At 39.5% G+C, this 23,539-nt stretch overlaps 1 protein-coding gene across 4 annotated transcripts; it reads left to right on the forward strand.

The window, feature by feature from the left end:
• Positions 1-154: 154 nt before the first annotated feature.
• On the forward strand, positions 155-18,723 carry sept6 (septin 6). 4 transcript variants are annotated; one of them, XM_031736360.2, is made up of 11 exons: positions 156-296; positions 1,979-2,093; positions 4,741-4,936; positions 6,686-6,872; positions 8,615-8,776; positions 9,530-9,626; positions 10,683-10,851; positions 11,091-11,223; positions 11,322-11,512; positions 12,573-12,619; positions 14,564-16,655. In XM_031736360.2, exons 1-10 carry the CDS (start codon positions 267-269, stop codon positions 12,574-12,576), a joined length of 1,284 nt encoding a protein of 427 aa, XP_031592220.1. In that variant the 5' UTR covers positions 156-266; the 3' UTR covers positions 12,577-12,619; positions 14,564-16,655. The 4 variants fall into 4 exon arrangements, with proteins under 4 accessions (XP_031592219.1, XP_031592218.1, XP_039476133.1 ...); XM_031736359.2 differs by lacking the exons at positions 12,573-12,619; positions 14,564-16,655 and adding an exon at positions 17,565-18,723 and having other exon boundaries at positions 155-296; XM_031736358.2 differs by lacking the exons at positions 12,573-12,619; positions 14,564-16,655 and adding an exon at positions 16,987-17,558 and having other exon boundaries at positions 155-296.
• The last annotated feature ends 4,816 nt before the right edge of the window (positions 18,724-23,539 follow it).

Here is a 23,539-nt window from a genome sequence, read left to right on the forward strand (position 1 = left end):
GTACAGTAAATAGTTTTATTTATATCTTTATTATTTTTACGAAGCAAAATTCTAAATAAAAAATTTGGAGTATGCCTGTAGCTTACATGTTATAAGTACGAAATACATAATATGGGCACATTTAAAAAAAAAAAACATCATATCTAAAAGCGCATTGGTTTGTGGTACATTCCTGCTAGGCCATCTTTCGGTGTAACGTTAACGGTGCAGCTTCCTTTGCTAAACAGAGCAGCAGAGGTTTCGTCCTCCGGCTAACAGCAGCTACTATGGCGTCAACTGAGATAGCAAGGCAAGCGGTAAGTAGCCTATTTCACACTGGAATTCATGTATTTATCTTATATATTTTTGTTATGGATCAAGCGTTTCGCAGAAGAGTGTAATTTCAAGCAGATTTACCCAGTCACCATCCGTTTTTCGTGGCTATTCCATCCAAATCCAGTGTACCGTGGCTTAATTAGATCAATTATAATTAGAGCTAATAGAAATCTGATTATGCGTCCCTAAACACGGTATAAAAAAATAAAATAAAGCCAGATATCAAATTAAGGCCCAGGACTCAACAGTCTTAGCTCTCCGGTAGAATATTTTCATTTTGGTATGCTAACGCCTGCAGATTTCCTGTACTGGTAAAAACCTAAATTACCCTGTAAACGGAATTAACAGATTAAGACATTTAAAATTCAAAGTAACAGACTTATCTATTATCTCACATAAAAACGAGAGGCTGTTACAGAGCCATAGGTAGGTAGGCCATTCATTCTGAACGCCCCCATTTCGGCACGGCTACGATGCTCATTTCCGTTATGTTGTTTTATGCAAGTCCCGTCAACTTTCCTTTTCGGGCGTTGTCTTAATGAAAATTACGGGCAAATAGATCGTAGCTCCTTGTAGACATTTGGCCGTGCAATGCACAAATCGTGGGCTAAGTTTGCCTTTTTTGGGAGGGGGCTTGGAAAGAAGCCGCGTAACCCAGAGGGAGGGCTGAGAATAGCAAGGTTTTACAGTTTGATATCCATATCCAGTGAATGGAAACCCGCTCACTGTGTGTAACTTGGCTGTGAGTGTCATGAAAAGCAGGAATGGTCTCAGGAATGTTGCACTTGCAGCTGAAGAGTGTAGGGCTGGTTGTCCAGTTTTCCAAACACTCCCTCAGCTGTTTAAACCCAATTTCAGCCATCCAAATAATCCACAACTGTTTAGTGCCTTCAGCTTGCTCAGTTATTTTAAATTGAGTCTAAAACAGAGTGTTTTTCCTCCCAGAAGTCTTCACCACATTGGACTGCAACAGTGTGTTATGTTAAGCCACATAATAGCTGGTTGTCTGAGGTTGAAATGGTTGAGATATTCTTTCTTTTGCCATATAATCTAAATTTTTTGTTTTCCTGCAAAACGTAGGCTGCAGAAAGTAGGTTCACACTGATGGAGATGCTTACCAGCAGCCACACACCCACACACATATGTAACAACAGCGTTTTTACACTTGTTGTGTTTAGTGATCCAGATACAGGTTGTCTATAAACAGTGTGATAGAGTGAATGGAAGTGAAATAGGCTCAGAAGAGGAAGTTTCAAATAAAACTCAGTGCCAGTTATGCTAATGCTTTTATCCGTTTTTGTTTTTTAAAAATTTTTAAACAGTCATCTTCTTTATTTTCTATTTTTTCTAAACCCTCTGTCTTGACACAAACAGCAGTGCCTTTCCATATATGTACATTGTGGTTTCTAACTGTCTCGTCTGTGGAAGAAAGTCACAGCTCAGGAAGCAGGAAGTGAGTTAGCACTGCACCTGAACTCATTGTCAAAGACTAACGTGATCAAAAAATGGTCGAAGGCATGGTACGGTTTTATTTACACAGGACAGCTGTCATTGCGATGCATATTTCAGCATGTTAGAAGGAATCCTGCACGTGCTTATAGACGTGGAAGGTATTTAGTGATCGAAAGGCACTGACTTGTTGCTTTATGTCTTTTGTTTTTAGGGTGAAGGAGCTCGTGGCGTCCCTCTATCGGGCCATGTCGGCTTTGACAGCATGCCTGACCAGCTGGTCAACAAGTCTGTCAACCACGGTTTCTGCTTCAACATCCTCTGTGTTGGTGAGTGTGTCATGTGAGATTTCCTCTCTATGTCTTCAGGCACAATGTCTTTGCTTCAGTTAAAGTGTTTCCACAAGACAAAAAGCTGCTCAGTGTCTGACTCTCAGTTTCCTTTTTGCTTACGTTGGTTACTGTAATGAGTAAGATGCTCTCAGTTCAGGAAAGTCAAGTGTCTGCAGGTGGTTATTTAATTTGAATATGCATGACTGTTTAAAAAAACAAAACAATGCAACACTGAATGCAGGATACAAGGCTTCTCCAGGATGTAGAGGACAGTCAGAAATGATGCCCTATAAGTTTAATTTTAGACTGGAGAACCCAGTCACATCAGCCTTATTAAATGCTGGAAGTATTCAATTATGTGCACTCCGTTGCCAATTTATTAGCATCCCACTAAAACTAATCTAATACAGCCATTCAGCAGCCGTAGCTGAATGAAGAAAATAATGTTCATTTTATTTAGATGGCATTTTGTTGCAATTGTGGAGGTTATAGTATTTTTTTTAAAGGCCTGTCATGTCTGGCAGTACTTGCAGTCAGAAACAGGATCTGAATGTGCCATTATGTCAAACATGTTTGTCTTTTCCTTTTTATTTATATATTTATTTAATCGTTTCTATTATTGTTCAGGTTAGGCATGTGTAATATGTCAGTGCCAGAGTTGACAGGCAGGAAGAAAAACAGTAAGTAATAAAATGGGAGAAAGGTTAAGAATAAGTGGAGGTTATAGTTTATGATACTCTATTTATAGAAAACAGAAGTATTCATATTATGTTTTGGTTTGAAATACAAATATTTTTTCATTAGGGTTTCCTTTCTGGAACATGTTAAACGTCCAGAAAGCAATAAAATATGTGCAGAGCAGCACAGGAAGTAACATGAAAGATGAGGCTTAGCAGACTACAACATTCAAAAATACTGATCAGTCATCAGCTTGGCAGTGAGTTAGCAAAAACAAAAAAGGTAAACTGCAGTGGATGTAATACCATTAAAACAATGGGATCTTCTTTTGTGGGGGAACTTACTTTGTGACTAACTTCAGCATTCTTGCCTGAATATTTAACTGAACATCTCTGATGGCAGAGCTATAACATTTAAAACCATAGAAAGCTGCGGGAACTCCTGATGGTTCCCCTTAACCTTGAATACAATGTGCTTTTGTGATATGCTGCAAATTCGATTACGCTACATTACTACTCTGTGTTTATTTATTTCAAGCTAGACCTGTTATGCATTTGTCTCATATTTTCTAAAGGTGCATGTTCATATTAAACCAGGCAAAGGTTTCAGATCATGAGATCACTACAAGTAATCCATGTGAAGCAAAAGCTCAGGGTTCAGATTATATTTTAACTCGCAGCTCTTTATGATGTCACTTAAAGGGGATATCTGTAATGTGGTTATCTCAGGCACACAGCTCTGGCCCGCCCACCTGCTGTTCAAACCTGCTGTTTTTTTGCAAGGGGCAGACAATCAGAAGGAGGGTGGCTTAAAGGGAATATGGGAGGAGCTAAAAAGATTTAATTGAGGCAATGAATAAACTGAGGGATTACTTTAAACTGTTAGCATGGAAAGATACTCTAGTAAAGTGCAAGAATGAACATATGGACCTGGAAATGAGCAGAATAAGTCCACTTAAGATATTTTGATGATGAAATGATTGGTGGGCACGAGCGACAGGCTTTAGAGTTTCCTCCAAGCTAAACACATCGTCTAGATTCTATTTATGCTCGGGAGTGGAGTGAAATGTGTGTTTTTTCTGTTACTTTTTGTTACTTTTAAATGCTTTTTGACTGCCAGCATTTCCAAACAATCTATAAAAACATTAGTACAATCCATTCAAAATATGGATGCAAAGACGATGCTGCAGAGAAACCACAGTTTTTGTTCCAAACTGTAAGTGCTGCTGTATGACTCAAGCAAAAATGTGACGATGTGTGCCTCAAAGATGACTGGTATGTCTGCAGAATGTTTGTGTTGTGTTATTTTTGATTTTGGCCTTTACTTTACAGATTGACCCATCCTGTCCTTTCCATGTGTTCTTCACTTTCTTCAAACAAGATGCAAAATTTTAATTTTAACTGTTGTGAACTGAACTTTGCTCAGAAAGATGCGCCTGTATGCTTGTGGTATTTTGAGAGAAAAATAGGGACGTTGTAAGATGTCCCACAAAAATGGGCTAACATGGTTGGACTGTAGGTCAGGCTATAATGAATAAAAATAGATTTTCTTACAGATGGAGCTCAGTATCTGAGTCATCTAACAGTAAATGGATGTCAGAGTACATTACCTAGCAGCTACTGCTGCTGCTTTTGTGGCTTTAAGCATTTGAGAGTAATACACTCTGTTTTAAGCATAGTCAAGACATTGTTTTTAATCTACTCTAACATTATCAGGCACCATTTTTTTTCTTTTTGCTTGAGTTGCACAACTGAAGTGTCAGAGAGAGTGGCTTGAGCTGAAATATATCAAAAGCTGATCAAAGAAAGGGGCCTGTCATTAAATTCCTTTTGGTTTGGGAGCACAGTAAGTGAAATAATAGCAACTGCCCTGTAAGTAAAGATGAAGAGGTCCTTTTTATGTGATTTGAATGATGTAATAGTAAGATGAAGATGGTAACTTGATGTCTTTTCTCTTTGTTGTGCAGGTGAGACGGGTTTGGGCAAGTCCACTCTGATGGACACGCTGTTCAACACCAAGTTTGAAGGTGAGCCAACCCAGCACAACCAGCCGGGAGTCACACTCAAGTCCAACACCTATGAACTTCAGGAGAGCAATGTGCGCCTCAAACTCACTGTTGTCAACACCGTGGGCTTTGGAGACCAGATCAATAAAGAAGACAGGTAAGTCAGCCATTTTTAGCTGCTTCATCTTTGAGAGATGGGGATGTCAAATTCCAGAACTTTCTTTTATTTGGATCTTTCAGTGGGAGCAATATACATCCTAGACAAACCTGACATCTTGGGAGTACTTGAAGCCTCTCCACAGCTTACGTGTCATTCATTGCTTAACTTTCTTTCATCAGATGTCTCAACTGAAGTAGTTTCCTCATTAGTTTTGGGAAACAAAAAATAAGATGTAGCTGATTTCCTGTCTGGCATGAGTAACAAATCACAGCCTTAGGACATGACACTTAAGCTGATGTATACACCCACGATTTTGTTACCAAACCTTGTGTGCTGTAGAGGGTAAGTTGAGGAAGAGGAGGAGACTGTGTGAACTTTGTAAGCTCTGTACAATGGGAATCCTGCAATTGTTGGAAATCCCAGGGGAAGTAACATGGGGTTAAAGTATCTTATACACTGCTGCAGGCAGAATATCCTATACTTTCTACATGCGCTGTGTTTTTTTTTTGTGTTTTTTTTCACAGTGTTTATGGGTCTGTTTTCTGGAAAGGGTGGATGCCTTTTGAAGCTTCCTGTAGTCCTCAATAAACGGGCCAACATCTTTCTCCTTTGTTCATTTTTCTGTCTGTGTCATTGCATGTGTCATTGCAGATAAGATTGAATTAGTTATTGGATAAATCAAATACTTAAAAACTACAAACATCAAGAATCTGACAGTATGACTTGAAATGCCCATTTGTTTGAAATCTCCCTGCCTTAGACTAAACCTTCTCCTCAGATAAGACAGTCCGTCCTAACAGGCAACAAAACTGATCATTGATTCTGTGAAGTTAGTTAAAAATTAATCCTGTTCTGACTACCGGCGTTTTCACACATGCACTGCAGCCCTGAAGTTTTGTTGAAATTGCCATGAGGAGAAACATGTGAGAACTCAAATCTCCAAATCTGATCTGACTCTTTTTTAGTGGATTTTTGCTCTGCTAGGTTCCTTGCAGATTGTTGGATAATGATGATTATAATTAAAGTATAGAAAAAGAGATGTTCCTACATGATTTGCCCAGAGGAGACAAAGTCTTTAGAAGGCACAGTTGTCTTCTGTGTAGCTATACTTTCAGTATACTTTCGGGCTTTCCACAGATAACAGCGACTCTAGTGCTGCAATGATTCGCTGATATCCTGAATATTAATACCTTACTATTTGGATATGAAATTTAGATTATTTAAAAAAAATGCTTAATATTTGCTGGTTTCAGATGCTCAAATGTAAAGATCACTGCTTTTCTTTCTTGTATATCATTTTAAGTTGAATGTCTGAATGTTGGATTGACAAATCGAGTCAACTGCAGCTGAAATCAAGATATAATTTTTAAACAGATATACAATTTTGATAGATAAGACAGCAAATTAATTAAGAAAATATTTGCAGAAATTGAATGATCATGGATCGAACTTTTTAGCTGGCTAGAGTTTAAGTGTTCTTCCTGTGTTGGTGTGAGTGTCCTCTGGGGTACTACGAGCCTGAAGGATTGTATGTCTCGTCTTGTTGATGGACCTGTGATGGACTTGCAGTCTGTCCATGGTGTGCTCTGCCTTTATCTGAATGTCAGCTAGCTTTTTGTTTATAAAATAGCAAAAAGTAAGGGGAAAATGCACAAACAGCATACTGCTTAGGAAGTAGATGTGACAGGATCTCAGAAAGCGGTGTGTTGACAAAAAAAATCTTCTCTGTCCCTCATCTTTTAACAGCTACAAGTCCATTGTGGAGTTTATTGATGCCCAGTTTGAAGCATATCTACAGGAGGAGCTGAAAATCAAGCGCACGCTACACAGCTACCACGACACCCGCATCCATGCGTGCCTGTACTTCATCGCTCCAACGGGACACTCGCTCAAATCGCTGGATCTGGTGACCATGAAAAAACTTGATAGCAAGGTCAGCTTCACTTCACTGAGTGTCATCTTTAGTTGTTTTATGTGTCAAAGAGTCCACTAGAAGATATTTAGGATTGTTTTTATTATGTAACAGTTGTGCTGCAGCTGAATGATCTTACAGAATATCTGTTTTATTGAGTAGCTTGTCATAGATATACTGTAGGTATGTCCTTTGACACTGCATGACTGTGTCATTGAATCTGTCTTCTTCAGTCATAGGCCATAAACCTTTTCCAGAGCATCTGCTTGAATGTAAATTGGCTCTGGGCTTGTTGCTGCGTCGGTGTAGGTCAGCTGTGAAATGCAGTCTGCTCAGTGACTGAAGCCTGGTTTTTGTGAGGTCCTTTCCCATCAGCTTATTTGCATGGCCCTCATGGCTTTTGCACAAAGAACTAGCTTAGTGTTTGCCAGAGCAGCTGTGCCCTCCAGCAAGCATTCACAACAGCGTGATCTAGAGCAGAGCCCCCTCTGTTTACACGTTCACCTAGGAGCACATTCAAACAGGGCTCTGCTGAAGTGTCCTCGAGCTAGACTTTGAATCCTCACCAGACGAAGGGATGCACTAAGATATTTTTGTTCACATGACCCGGAGCATCCCTTGCTTTTAGTGAAAGGGGCCCACATTCGAATAATAATAAAAAAATCAGGGATTGTGTGGGCTGACATGGCACTGTAAAAATAGTTGTGTGGGAGTGAAATGTTATTTTCCACCAGTCAGCTGTAATTTATATACGACGTTGACTGTGCCTGTTTTTCCCCACCTCCCTAGATTATCACTGTTTGGATAACATATATGTTAAAAAGATTAACGTCACAGTTGGAGAAACTTTCTTTGATTTGAGACATAACAAGAAAGCTTTCACTTTCTTTGCTGCTTTTGCTATTTTTATCTCTGTACTTAAGATTATGTTTCTGTCCTCTCTGCACAAAGGCTTGAGGGGGAAGTATGAATCGAGATGATATTTTATTATTTTTATATTAAAACCTAAAGCCAGTGCATTTGATGTCAAAAATATGCTTTCTTTTAACCTGGCTTCATCACATGACTGGACAGCAAATTTGTTTTGACTTAAATTGAGTGTAAAAATCATGACCTTTTCACTAATTGATCTCCTGATATGTGAGCAATAGAGATTGACATGTGATGGAAGAAGTTATTTTCATCGTTTCTGTATTCCTCTGTGGCATGTTCCTCTTAAATGAAACAGACAGCATGTGATTAGTGCATTTTGTGCAGAAGAGTCAAATGAAGCATGAAATTCACCCTTTTTATATAAAGGAAACCTGAGTTAAGTTGATAACCACAGTTGTGATTCTATTTATCTCTTGATAAGTAAGTTGGAGTTTTAGCTTTTGTCTGTAAAGCTGATTCAAAGAAAGCCTGTCTGTATTGAATTTGCTTATACTCTCTGAATGTTAAAGCAAATAGTACCCCTATCATTTTTCACATTTTCTTTTAAATTATTACTGCAGCCTTTGGGTATATATGAGTGGAAGCCATGCATAAGAAAAAGTGTTATGCACTCTGTTATTAAACTGTAATAGTACTTAATTCTAGCTACAGCTTCAGAGAGTTTTTTTTTTTTAATAAATCAACTACTTTCTAAATTTGGACTACAGAAGTGGAAAGGCTGTGAAACTAAAGTCTTCTCTATATTTAGCTGCATATCTGAAATATTTGACTGCACCTTATTGCACTATTGTGATAACTACATGAATGCTCGCCTCATTTCTTAACTGCAGGTCAATATTATCCCAATCATCGCCAAGTCAGATGCTATCTCTAAGAGTGAGCTGGCCAAGTTCAAAATCAAAATCACCAGTGAGCTGGTCAGCAACGGAGTGCAGATCTACCAGTTCCCCACTGATGACGAATCCGTGGCCGAGATCAACTCCACCATGAATGTAAGGCTCATTTATACTGTTGTGGTTTACACATTCACCTAACCTAAGCAAAAGATCCACAGTTCAGTCATGGAGGGGGACACAAATGCCTTCATAGTTGTGTCGGGAAGGGCATCCAGGATTAAAGAGTCTGCCAAATCAAACGTGTGGAGCTACCTGCTGTGGCAACCCTGTGTGACTAGGGGAGCAGACGGAAGTAGCTACACTGCTTAATTCTAATTTATTTTACCAGCGTAACAACTTGTAATGTGGAGTCGGGGCAGATGTCGTACGTGTCTCCTTAGTCTGTCAGGAAGCCGCTGCCGCAGCAAGGCAGAGTGTGTTCAGTTCACTCTGCAGGAAACCTGCAGTGTGGGAAAGGGCCTGTGTGCACTGACAGATAATTCGAGGCTCAGTTAGATGTTTATTAGTCCTGATCTGTGCAAATTCCTTAACTATCCTTAACTGATTCTATTACACTGCAGCCTCTCCTCTCATGTTTGCACAGCCTGACCTCAACTCTGTTCTGAGACATCATAAATCTTTATTGTAGTACTTGCTGTCTGTCTGGAAAAACAAGTTCTTAATGATCAGCTTGTGTAAGTTGAAATAATGGAATTGATGTATGCTGGCAGCACAAATACTTCTGGATTTCTTTGTAACAAAAAGGTGTTTTGTTTATTTATTTATTTTGTGTGTGGAGAGAAGCTGAGGAGAATTTGCAGTGTGTGTGTTTGGCAGTACACCAACTGTGCTTTTCTTTATGCTTCACAGAGCCATTTGCCCTTTGCCGTGGTGGGGAGCACAGAGGAAGTCAAGATTGGGAACAAGATGGTGAAGGCCCGGCAGTACCCCTGGGGGACGGTGCAGGGTAAGCCCGGGTTACATCCTGCACAGGAAATGAGAGCATGCTCCTTCTCATCACAGCTGCTCTAGCCACTCCCTCCCCTTATATTTCTGCTCAACTCAAATAGCTGCTACAGACTAGCAGATAACCAGTTATATAACCTCATTTAGCTGCAGTTCCATCACTGCCATCACACTGTAAATCATGGCAGCAGCAGCTTTTAGCCCATAAAGGAATTTTATGTCGCTTTTATCGACCTCCTTGATCAATGGTGTGGTTAATGTATGTGAAGTAGACAGAGTTGTCAATACTTTAACTCCAGTTGCACTGATTTGCTCCTATGCCGTTTGTTACAGACACATGCTTACTGTTATTATCGAACGTGTATGCATGCATGTGTGCAGATGTTTATATGATTCAGTCTTATTCAACACATTCAGCTTAAATGTTTGCAGTATTAGTGCTCTTCACGTTTCTTGTTTTGTCTACTTTAATGCTATAAAACATAAAAAATATCCTGAAGTCTTTATTTTAAAAACAACAACAATTTTCTGCTAAATTTGCTTTAAGTTTGGTGTGATCCCTTTAGAAATTCTATCCTTTTATACAAGCAGCCATAGGGTAAATAGAGATGCATTTCCCACGATGTTTGTCTAATATTTATGTGGATTACATCAAAAAACCCCAAAGCTTAAAGTCAGCGTTTTTCCCATATCATTAATACTTCATTTAAAATTCAGTGTGCTGGATTACTGCCAAAACAATGAAATCCACACCAACGTTCTAATGCGAATGGCCTGCAGTGTATAATATTTATGACTGAAGAAGGCTTTTTATCAAACACTGGGTCTGTTTACCCCAGACTGTCTGCATGCATACTCACATGGTGTCACATGTCCTGTGGAAGCATGCAGCTCGGTTCAGTCCAGCACCAAAAATCAATACAGAAAACACAGGACATGAACACTGCCTTTTTATACTGCTGCAGTTTGTTTGATTTACTTTTTACTGTAGCTTTAGCATGCGTTCTAGTTTGTTTTGTGAGACATGCACTAAGTCCCTGTGTTCTGTTTCTCACAGTGGAAAATGAGACTCACTGTGACTTTGTCAAACTGCGGGAAATGCTGATCAGAGTTAACATGGAGGACCTGCGAGAGCAAACTCACACGCGTCACTATGAACTGTATCGGAGATGTAAATTGGAGGAGATGGGGTTCAAGGACACGGATCCTGACAGCAAGCCCTTCAGGTAGCAGACTGCTTTATTGCAGCTGATTTTTGCATTCATCAGCTTATTTCTACCCCCAACCTCCCATTTACTTTTTATACTTTGGGGGCCTGTAACTGTGAAAGTTTTCACAGTATGGAGGTTAAAATCTTGAATGGCTTTATAAAATATGCTAAATTTATCTTATAAAAGACACTCATTGGTTTGGTTTACTGTTTCTATTGCTCATATTTATTCCCGCTGTCATTTTCCTCTGCCAGTCTGCAGGAAACATATGAAGCTAAGAGGAACGAGTTCATGGGAGAACTGCAAAAGAAGGAAGAAGAAATGAGGCAAATGTTTGTCCAAAGAGTTAAAGAGAAGGAGGCTGAGCTCAAAGAAGCAGAGAAAGAGGTAAGTATCAGCAGCATAACCAGTGTTTATGTGAGCCAGATAGATTTCTGCTTTGTTTTTAAAACACAAAACAACTGTGTCTGTTTCTTGTCACGTAGCTGCACGAGAAATTCGACCGTCTGAAGAAACTCCACCAGGACGAGAAAAAGAAGCTGGAAGAAAAGAAGAAGTCTCTGGACGATGAGGTCAACACATTCAAACAGAAAAAGACTGCTGCAGAGCTCTTGCAGAATCAAGCTCAGCAGGCAGGGGGCTCCACCACACTCAAGAGGGACAAAGAGAGGAAAAAGTGAGTATTGTTATCCCGCTCTGTGGCTTTACCCTCACAGGTGTACCATTGGCTGTATGACTACAGGAAATGGAGTATGAAATGAATTTGGGAGGGTGTTGACAAGCCAGTGATAAAATAACTGACTTCAAGGTTTTATAACAGTATGTATTGGAACTGTCATATCAATATCTCAGTGGTTTATCTGCCACCACTAGTTAATAACCCACCTTGGATTTGTATAATTTGATGCTAATCCATATTAGATTTTTATAGCTGAAAAGCTCAGGCAAATCCTTCTAAGCAGACTTTCACACTGCTCTTCAATTCAGAGAGGCGGATGAATGTTCCAGTTTTCCCTCCATATAATAACAGAGATTGTAGTTAGCGCTAAATTCCACGCTAAGTGAGCTGACTATAACTCATCGCCAGTGTGGAGAAATAAGAGGAGAAGAGAGGGGAGGGAGAAAATTACAATCTGTCCTCATCTAAATAGTTGAAAAGTAGCCAAATGTCAGCAGAGTTAGATGAATGAATTTCGGTCAGAAATCATCACTCTGCAATTAAGCGCTGCTGCTGGTTCACCACAAAATCAAACGCTCTCAACACATATGTGTAAACAGCTTTACACACATGTGCAATAGCCAATACTTTATACACTTTTCCAAATGCTTTGGTAATAGAACTGACATGCTTTTGTTTATACCACAAGTTTACTGAGACTGAGACTGATATTGCGTGTGCAGTCTGATGTGTTATTGACATTGTTGGTTCCTTCATGGTGCTAATCAACTCCTGGTTGTGTTAAAGCTGATGTGCCTGTTGGAAAAGGAAGAAGACACTTGCACTGAGAGGTTTCTTGTTGCTTTATTTCCTTCTTGCTAATTGATTTTCTTCACAGCCATTCTAATTTTCTTTTTAGGCTCTGTCTCAAGGTCACAAATTAAATCTGATTAGCGGGGTCTAATATTCAAGTTTTTTTCAGCCCCCTGGAGACACACTTATTTATGATGAATGTTGTGTTTTGAATGTGTCCTGTGAGTGCATGTGTCACCTATGTTGCATCCATAATGTTTTCCAGTTAACTCCTCCCACACTTGCTGCATGCTGCGTGAGGCACCTTTTCTGGTAAGACTCCCTTCTTGAGTTACACTGCCAACAGACGTGAAAAAAATATATAGATATTAAAACTCTGAAGCTTCTGGGTCGCTAATGCAGTCGGGAAATCATTATCTAGATTAACTCCACCAGAACGGCCCTTTGTCACCGATTCATAGTTTTTATGATTCTGGTTCTCTGGTTTGGTGGTCTCAGGATCACCTCTCAGCTTTTGATGATGCGGTTCTATTGGCGTCATCAGGGGATCATTTTCAGCTCACACCAGGGCAGTTTGCAGCCGAGTGTGAGCATCTAGCATCTCTGAATCTGAGGGCATGGTTCTCAGCTGGACATGGGTGGAGTGCCCACTCTGGGCAAAAGGGAGGAGTTGCTGTCCCAAGTGGGAGAGTTTTTGAGTATCTTGGGGTGTTGTTCACGAGTGAGGGGAGAATGGAACAAATTGGTGCGGCATCTGCAGCGATGCAGACACTTCACTTGGCTGTTGTAGCGAAGACAGTAGATCTAATTTCCCACCTTCATATAGGACCACAAGCTGTATGTAGCAGCCAAGAGAGTAACTGGATGTCTGGGAAGATGCAGCACAGAGTAGAGCTGCTACTCCTCTGTGTGCAAAGGAGCCAGTTGAAGTGGTTTGTGCTTCTGATCAGAAGGCATTCTGGACGCCTCATTGGGGATGTGTCTCAGTACTAATGGGAAGTAACCCAGAACATGCTGGAGAGATTATGTCTCTTGGATGGTTTGGGAACGCCCCTGCATCCCTACTGGAGCTAGAATTGTTGGCTGGGGAGAGGAATGTCTAGGCATCTTTCCTGAGAGTGCTGCCACCGTGACCCAGGCCCAGATTAACAGAACATGGATGGAGCTCGCAACATTTTATTTGACTTTGAAAAGGCAACATTTTCATTATCTGACATTTTGTATTTCAGATGATTAACTGATAAGTAGTACAACTTAACCAGAAGTGAAACTGAAGCATTAGTGGCTGTCAAACTGTGCAGCCAAATACCTCTCTGAGTCTGAATATGTAAACACAATCTGAAGATTTATAAAGCTGTTAAATCTCCTCTAATTTGCATGGATTTAATTTGCCCATTCAAGTTATTTAAGCCCGTCACTGTGTGAGAAATGGCTAATCCAAATGTAGTATTTTATTGCCACAGATTTGCAGTACTTCATGGAAACATCTGTGCCGATCCTATCCTTGAGTTGGCAGTGTTTACCGTCCCTCTGCCAGCTTCTAAATCAGCCACTTTATTAGATCCCCACCCATCCATTTGATGTACTGCTCCATCTGCCTCCCAAAATGCACAACAGTCTCTTTTTCTTGTGGCCCTTCCCTGACTTTGCACAAAGACTCATTCAAGGCTGAACTGAAGAGTAACTGAAACTAACAGGTCACACCAGAGCAGCTAGCAGCCTCGGGGCCCTTCTCTGTTTACAGAGATGACATGTTTTGTTGATCAGCCAGAGCCATATGACGACCCCCACCACCACCCCACCCCACTTGAGTGGATTCAAAAGCCAAATCCACAGAGGGACATGTTGTTAAGACTCAACCACTGGGGAGGGTAGAAGTGAATAAAGACATCTGTCTTACAATCTGTAAACTCCTCAAGCATTTCAGAGCTGTTAAAAAAGCTGGAAACAAGATGTTGTTTGACGAGCAAGGCTCGAGGAAGACAATAAGACCCACTGTTTAAAACTCAAGGGAGGGCGGAAAACCTCAAAAGAAAGAAAAAGATTTATTTAACTGTCCGATTCAAATAAATAGACAGCTGTACTCACATCCTCACCTCTGCACTCAGTCCTTTTGAGTTGCCTTAAAAAGCATGTTTTTCCTGTCAGCGCCCCCCGATAACTAATGTTGATGTGATGTCACCTGTGTGAAACTGTGTGTTGTGATGATGTTTTAACTCCAAGAAAGCAATAACAGCCCTTCTCTCTTATTTCCAGCTAAGGATTCCTGTAGAAAAAGTGCTCCCTTGTGGCCATCCTGCTGTGAATGAGTTTCCAACCCCATCATCCTTTACAGTACCCCTTCCTCACCCTCACCTTACCCCATAATCCAACCCTCCACACGCCCCTCCCTGCTCTGTGGAAGACGCTGGGCATTGCTATCAGTTTGGCCTCACTCTTTGTTTTTTTCATGCTGAATGATGCTTGTCAGTTGTGTGGGTTGTACAAGCGATTATTCGGCTTGTCTTTTTATGCAAATTTACAAAATGCATTCCATGGTTTGTTTGTTTTTTTTATAGTTAGTGATTCTTTGCATGATGTGAGCTTTTAAAAAATATTAACATACATGACTACTGTAGTGATGGGCAGAAATGTACTGAGGCTAAATGGAAACATGCATTAAAACAATGGGACTGAAGCATGAAGGATGAGAAATCTGTTTTGGATTTCAGACTTTAGAAGAATAGACTGGTATTAAAATGAAGGCAGATTGACTGTGAGATTGAAGAAAAGCAGTAGACTTAGTAATGTATTTTTTAAAAACCGCCTCCATGAAACTGTGGTATCTGAAATTGCTGCATTTCAAGAAAATGTCTTGCTGAAGAAAAGCACACTTTAAGTAGTTAATCAGTGGGTTTCTGATAGGCTAATCACTTCTTGCTTATTTGATGACACCTGTGGTTAAAGTGGTAACAGGAAGTAGAGTTTTGTGCTACAACAAGCTCTCGTTGAGCACCTTCTTTTTTAGAAGTGCAACAGAAATGCAGCCCGTGTCCGTTCTGTATCCGTTATTGTGCAGCCAAAAAACCTTGTGTTGCTGTAGATATTTAAAATCTGTCAATTTGTCTCATGTTATGTTGTTCAAATTGTTAGCTGGGAGTAAAGTTGCTTCTCTTGTAGATACATTTTTGATCTCCTTCACAATAAAAGCCACCATGTGCTTTCATCATACACTGTATATAAAAGATAGGCGTATCTTCAGGATTTGAAATGTAAAGTCAAAGCGAAAGTGGATTACATCTGCATTCTTTTCAATGGCCATTAGGGGGCAGTTCCTCTGCTGATAAAAAGAAGTATAATTGCATAAATGTTTAATACCTCAATAAAAACGTTCTCGACGAGTTTATGGTATAAATCACAATATAGGTTAAGTGAGATCTACTTTAGGGCAACAAATTACTACTGTATGAGCGTATGAGCGTTGCAGTTTCTTGCGATGGCTAGTTTCCAAAATTCAATCCCGGTTCTTGTGGGCGGGGCTTTACAAACCACTGATGTCACAGCAGCTATGTCTCTCTTTTATATACAGTCTATAATTTTAGTAAGTGAAGTTTTGTTTGTTTGTGTTTTTTTTAATGTGAAGCTTCAGCAATACAAGAGTCAACAACTCAGATGTAACAAGATAAAATTCATACTGCATTACAGTTTCTTGCTTGTAAAAGCAGTTTGAATGATGAGAAAGGTGCTTCCCGGCACTGTAAATTAATTACAGAATGTAACCACATTACATTTGTTTTGCATTTTCTTTAAGAATTATAAAGAGATCTAAACAATAAAAAATAAAATGGAGATTTACTTTCTTAATGTCCCCTTGCTGATGTTGTTTCTCTTCAGCCTCATGCATGAACAGATGTGAGCCTAATCTCTTTGCCACTTCTCCCATACCTCATTCATTGTCATGTGTTTTGTGCATACTTGTGTTAGCTTTCACATTTGCACTTTTAATGTTTTATACCCCAATGTGATGGTTTTTTACATACTATATATTAATGTTGTAAGTGCAATTGTAACTTTCTTTTTTCTTATTGTTCTCAATATGAAGGCACATTTTAAAAGTCAATCATCTTAATGTCCAATGTCCTGCAGGGACCAGTGTTATTTGTATCAGTGTTACGCATATATTAAAGAAATTTTTAATAAAATAAAGGCCAATTTTTCACCAGATATTATACCTGTGACCATAATCATTGTCTATGACAAACATTACTTTATTTTTAGGAAATTAAATCAAGGTTTATTTAATAAATGGATGAAATAGTTATATTTAATTTATCAGGGGCTTACAGTGAATAAATGTTGGTGCCAGTAAGTTGTACTTGTGTGAGTTCATTGACCAGCTGCTGTCCAGGCTTTGCTTAACGATTTTTATTGAAAGAAGATCTTTAGGTGTGTTTATTTCATGGCCCTCAGATCAAATAGGCGCCTGCTGACTTAGTTTATACTTTATTGTTCCACCACTTCAAGGTTCAGGGTTACTTTTATCGCCTCTTGAAAGAGGGAATTGTCTTGGGTTGAAAGTACTCCTGCCTTAACTCACGTAATTCCACATGATACCAGGGTCAAAGTACTTCAACAGAAGATCCTTTCCTTCCTCACAATCCTCAGCTCATTGGTCTGTGTGGTTTCACTTTCCTTTGCAGTAATCCCTGGCTCTGCACTGAGTAGGTCCTCAGCCCTCAAGCTTTGCTAAGGGACCAGCCTTTGTGGGTACTGAGTACCTCAAATGTGACCAGAGGCTCTGTGGACCCCCCCCCCTCCCCATCCCTGCAGGGTTTTCTTATACATTACCTGCTCTGCTATAATACGTGTTAACGTGTATGTGCTTCAATGCTGCTTTAAACTCACTTTGAGCAATCTAATCCACGATATGTTGCCTCTGCTTATGCTTACATGTTTACTTTTTGTGTTGTTGTGACTAATACCTTTTCCACTTCAGTTGTGATGGAGAAGACATGCACCTATTCATTTATTTAAATTTTTGTGCACCTGAATGACCACAGACAAGTCTGTTTAAAAAATCATGGCGTGGACACAATATAATCGGGTGTTTTATGTCTATAGTATATTGTTTGAATGACTATGATCACTAAGATTTAATTCAAAACCTAAAGTTTTTCTCTCCTTGATATGAATCGCACTTCTGAATCTTTTATTTGTAAGCGTTTCTGCTTTGGCTTCCTCCCTCTAACTGCCTGCTCTTTTCTCTTTGTCTCTTTAGCTTCTTTTAATCTGTCTTGACCACCTGAAGAGGGGATTGCAGCTTCAGCAAGAACTAAGCACCCTTTACCTCTTCCTGTTTTTCTCGCTGTATGAACCTTTTACTCTCCCCATTGCATCTCCTTTGGTTGAATATGGCCTTAATGTGGACTCGCATGGTATTTCTGACCACCTAAGGATGGTTAAAAGCTGGGCAGGCCAGGAACCGGGCACAATTTAAATCTGCTATCATGTCTTAATGTATAGAGAGACTCTTGTAGTTCATAGAAGTCGTCGGGTGGGACTCACATACTTTTAGGACTCACAGAGGAAGTCATTATTTGACCTTTAGTTGAAATAAAATTGCTGTGACCTGCACTATGCACTCATCTGTTCAAGAGAATTCTCAACCCAGAGGCATTAGGATAAAATGACAGTGAATCATCGAGGCTTGCTTTTAAACAAAAGAACAGAAGCACTTAATACACTATGTGTAATGTGTTAAAGTGATACAGTATAATGAGGGTGTCCTATTCCCTTGTTTTCTGCACATCTAAATTAAGAGTCATAATCATGCAAGAGCCAAAGCAATGTTTATGGTGCCCATGTTTACATGTCACTGCTGAATACCATGGAGGTCACATGTTATGGCCTTTTACTACACATTGTGCTTTAATATTCACCAGCCTACTCTATATTTTGCATGCATCTCTCTCTCTCTTTTTTCATTACTGCAGTGATCTTTGACCTGCTTGTTTTTAACCCTTAAATAACAAAGTTTTGCTATCTGTTTTCCTTCATTGCTGTTTTCTTCAAATCGGTGCATATAAGTCATGTACATTTGCTCTCTCCTATGATTTCAGCTCCCACTTTGCCAAATGTTAGTATAAGACGGAGTTGAATTGAACCCCAGATAGGAGTATTAAAAAAATACTCGTGCATTTATATAATTTATAAGGATATATTTTGTGTATCGAAGTGGAGACTTGTTGTTTATTACCTATGATCTTTGGACGTGACTCTGAGTGTAACATTTTGGTGTCAGGAATTGCCATACATTTTTCTAGTATCAGTCATCACCTCTTGTAGTCAGAACCTCTCCCACACCTCAAATGATTCTGGATCTTACTTTAGTTTGATTCCATTGATGTACATTTTGAATAAAAAAGGTGATCCAAACATTTGACGCTTCTGTCTGTTATTTTCAACAGTGGCTCTCAAACCTAGGCGATTCGCGCTGGCTGTCGCCTCGCAGCAAGACGCTGCTAGGTTCAAATCCAGCGCAGGGTCTTTCATTGTAGAGTGTAAATGTTCTCTCAGAGTTCTTTACATGGGCTTAGTTTCGTTGGTGATTCTAAATTGACTCGTCTCTAAGTGTTAGCTCTGTGACAGATTGGTCACCTGACCAGGGTCTACCTCGGCTCTCGTCCTGTGACAGCTGGAATAGGCTCCAGCCCTGTCCGTGACTCCGATTTGGATAACTGGAAGGAAATGGATAGATGGCTCTCAATCTGTGAGGTGCAGACAAGTAGAGGAAAAACATTAAATGAAACTAAAATGAATGAAGTTCTTTTTTTTTAAGGGAAAGTAAAATTGCACCATTTATTTAAACGTATTTACTTATTAATGAATGAAACAAATACATCTTAGATAGCTTTTTAAGACATATAACTGATACAAAAGGTTTTGTGACAATAATGGTTTTTGTCTTTGTTATTTTCACTTTCTTTGATGACCACAGTCAAATCCTAAAGTTGTGTCTCTTCATAGAGCTCATCTGCTTCCAAGTATTTCTCTGGATTTATTATATATATTTGCGAGAGCTATGTGGACAGAAATATTCAAGTTTAATTAAAAAAACTTACATAGATACAAAAATTAAGCTTAACTATTAAAGACAAATCTTTTTGCAAAGAATTGTTTTATTTATATATTATAAAAATGCTGTTAAATATATCTACTGTAACATTCCCACGGCTATTATTAGGCTATATAAACACAATGACAGCAAATTATAATGTCACATTGTAAAATACTGGATGGAGGAATATAATAGAGGAAAATATTGCACTTTTCACCGGTTTGCCTCACTTTATGACTTTTATTTATCAGCTACAGTTACCAGTAGCTTTGCATATATAAGATGTTGTTATCACTGGTTGATTAGACCTCTATATTTAGTTGGGAGGAGCTTTGGTGGAAATGACATAAGCTAAATAAATTTAATGTCCCAAGAATTAACATAATTGTAATACTAACTCTTACAGATGGAGTAGTTCTGTCCTGTCCCACTTTGTCCTGAAGGAGGCAGTGTAAGCAAAGATGTGCCTATATAAAGAAAGGAAGAACCAGTATGTTTGTTACTGATTATATTATGGATTAAATTATTTAATCTTTTTTAAATAGTTGACCACCTGCAGCATTGAATTGCTGCTCATTCTAGCTCACTGTCTGCAAAACTGTGGTTTCTATGGGACTCCAAATCTGGAGATGACATGACAAAACCAACATGGAACGAGCCAACTACTTTACAGTCTTAAGTTTTCAAGTTCATATTAGTCTTGCAGTTCTCGGAGAGGTGTGCCATCAACTCCAAATTAATTCTGCAACATAACAACAAATGAAAAATGCAACCAGAGTCAGAAAGAACTGTTTACAGTATCAATCAAAACAGGACTGGTTCATACAGTCTGACACAGAGCCACAGAGATCATGTCTGCATAAGGAGTCCATCCAGGATAATGTGAAGAGACAGAGGAGACAAGACAGACTAATTCCAGAGAAATGGCAAGTATAACTTCCTGTCAAGTACCTAAAGTTTGGCTGCCTATTGGTTGGACTTAAAAATTATAAATTATTCATTCTGCACGATACTGTAAATGTATTTTTTGCAATACTTATGTTCATTTATATGGCTAACATGTTGAATTTGGTTTTGCTTGTATCAACTGAACTGTCTGACTGAAGAAGAGAGAATATTTATTCCCTCCCTGAATATTAAACCATGTTTTAACTAGAAGAAGTACAAAACTACAATTTCTATATAACACTCCTACTTACATAAATACTAAAAACACTAAAATTCTCATATTATTATTATTATTATATTGACTTATAATTACGCACTTAGTCTTAACTATCAGTGGACAAAACAACATTAAAACCACACAGGTTAAACGAACAACAATAAATTAAGTCAGTGACACTCCTCGATGGCAGCTGTCTCCCTCGGGAGCAGCAAGGACCCTGCAACACAAGAATAACCTCTGGGGAGCAGCTCCAAGAACAGGAGAAAGAATCCAAAGTTTTGGCCAAGCTTAAAACTCTGCACATCCTAATTTTATTCAGCATCTTTGGTATAGTCAAGAATCCAACAGAATCCTCCAAGAATTCAGCAGAATCCTACTATTTTCCCCTACAGTCCTTTGTTTTGAGCACTGATTCATTGATCACACACATGAAATTTATGACATAAACATTAGACCCAAAAACCGATAAAAAGTCCACTGATAGAAACTGATATTTATTTCTTCCACGGTGCACACAGGTAAGTCAGTCCATCACACCTCACTGCTTTGTTGATCCTGGGATTGGTTGGTGGCTGAAGCTCAAACAGGCAGAGTACATTCAGCATTCTCTTTCACCCCTTAAGCAACAAAGCAGAGCTGAGACTTTGCTCCCTTACCTGGAATCACTTCTCCTGATTTGCAGAAGTTGGCAATTCTCAATTTTGTCTTGAAGGTAGGGGAAAACTTGTGTTACAAGTTTGAGTGTGGGCTGTATACTAATATGTGTGCTGTAGGTGGTACTGTCATCCCCAAGCGTCAGATGAGTCAGAGTAGCTGCACATCTCTCTTGTGCCTTCCCAGCAGCCTCAGTCCACATTTCCATACTTGTCATTAGCATGGTTGTCCCTGCTGAGGCACAATGTCCCCTCTGATGGGACTTGAAACAGCTGTCTGGTTCACAACATCCCGTTCTGGAGCCACCTCTTCCTCAAGCAGCAGCTTGATATGTAGTTGCAGTCAGGGGTTTGGGCACAGATGCTGTAGCATCTATTGGTAGATTGGTAAATGGTTAGCTCTTTGTCCTTTTTCTTCTTCTGTAGGGCTCTGAGGAGATTGTTAGCGTGACCTTGCACAGGGCTGTTATGGCCTCCCTGTACGCCTCACTGTCACAATCATCCCATTCATGATGTCTACTGAAGTCTCATCCTAGATGCTTCAATAAGTTTATATTTTTTTCCCAGTCGTGACTCCTGGTTTCTTTAATATGAGCTTCTGGACACGGTCAAAAGATTAATAGGGGCTCTACATTGGTGCTTGCCACTTAGACTGTGGGCATTTAAGGGACATATGGGGTGTAGCTGTCAGGTGTACTTTACTGTGGTACAAAACTCTGATGTGGAGGCGATCATGCTTTCTGATGAGTCAGCTTGTTGATATGAAACCTCCGGTGGCAGGCTGTGGTTGATAATGAATCACTGGAAGAGTCTGCAGGCACTGTGCGCTCCTCACCATCTCTGTTAAATGGTGGGGGTGGAGGTGGAGTAGGTGTAGCCATTGAAGGGCCACAGTCAGGGTCACGGTCCATTCTAATACACTGAGGCTCTAACGAGAGATACAGACAAGAACTTTCTCTGACAAAGTTTCATCCTTTTTACTTGGCTTTTTTTTCTGTGCCTGCATTCTGCCTCATGCTTCCACATATTTGATGCTTTCAGATGATTTTGTACATGTTTTTCTCTTGTATTCTATCTCTTGAATTTTTGTCCTTGCAGAAATCCAGAATGTTTTATCCAAACACAAAAAGCCCTGATTACTCTATCCACATATTTCCTCCTCACATAAACCACATTTGGAGACAATCCAACTCTTGATTGGTGTTTTTCTTTATCAGACTTGTTTCCCACGCTCACAAATGTCCAGTTTTGTCTATCTGACGTGCCTAATCTCTACTCTAGAGGCAATCATCATCACAAATCCAAACTGTTTTTCACCATAGTTTGATGGGCAGTCAATTCAGCAAGGAGGACCCGGTCTTCAATTACTCTCTTCCTTTGAAAAATATTCCCAGTGTTCCTGGAACACAGCATTTACTCATCCCTGAAATCACCTTTTGACCAGATGTGAACACAGAGAAACAATTGTTTTCCTGTTTCGCCCCCCTAAATTATAACAGTTTATTTCAGATCTCTCGCCATTTGAGGACAATGTGCTCCATTCCTGGAAATCCCCATGGAGATGGTCTGGGGTCCAAATGGTCAGGCTACTCATCTCTCAAATACATGAGGTTAGAGGCTGCAAAGCCTTCTTTAGAGATCAGTAAAAGCCAAGAGATCCCACTTCTGACACCAACCAAGCTCATTCTGGAAATCTGTAAGAAATTGAGACACACACAACGAGGTTGTACTTATAAGTTGCATTTACCTTTGCAAAGGGATCAAACAACAGTAACAAAAAACAACAACAACAACAAAAAAAAACATGGCAGCACTCTGCATGGCATTTGACAAAAACAAACTGTGTATTAAAAAGTAATTTGTACTTCAAATTTAGATTAATAAATTCATAAGACCTGTTGTGTTAGATTTTCAGACCAGTTCTTGTGTCATTTCCCTGTTTCACTTAATCAAGAATGTATTCTTGACAGCAGACCGATCAGCTGATGCATTAAATCATTAGTTATTATTAATCTTTGTCTTCCTCCCGACTCCCAACCAGCCGTGGGAGGTAACTGTCTGTCCCTGAGCCTGGTTCTGTGGGAGGTTTCTTCCTGTTAAAAGGAAGTTTTTCCTTCCCAGTGTTGCCAAGTGCTTGCTCATAGAAGGTCATTTGAGGCTGGGGTTTTTCTATTACAATATAAAGCACCCTAAGGCGATACATTAAATTGAATTGGAAGTCTCTCAGTTCCTGGACATGACTTTCAGATCCTATTGATTATTCATTATTTTCTTTTCCAAAGGCCTTCCACTTGTTATTTGTCTTATACCAATTG

The sequence above is a fragment of the Oreochromis aureus genome, linkage group 2 (assembly GCF_013358895.1).
Source record: "Oreochromis aureus strain Israel breed Guangdong linkage group 2, ZZ_aureus, whole genome shotgun sequence".
NCBI classification, from domain to species: domain Eukaryota; kingdom Metazoa; phylum Chordata; class Actinopteri; order Cichliformes; family Cichlidae; genus Oreochromis; species Oreochromis aureus.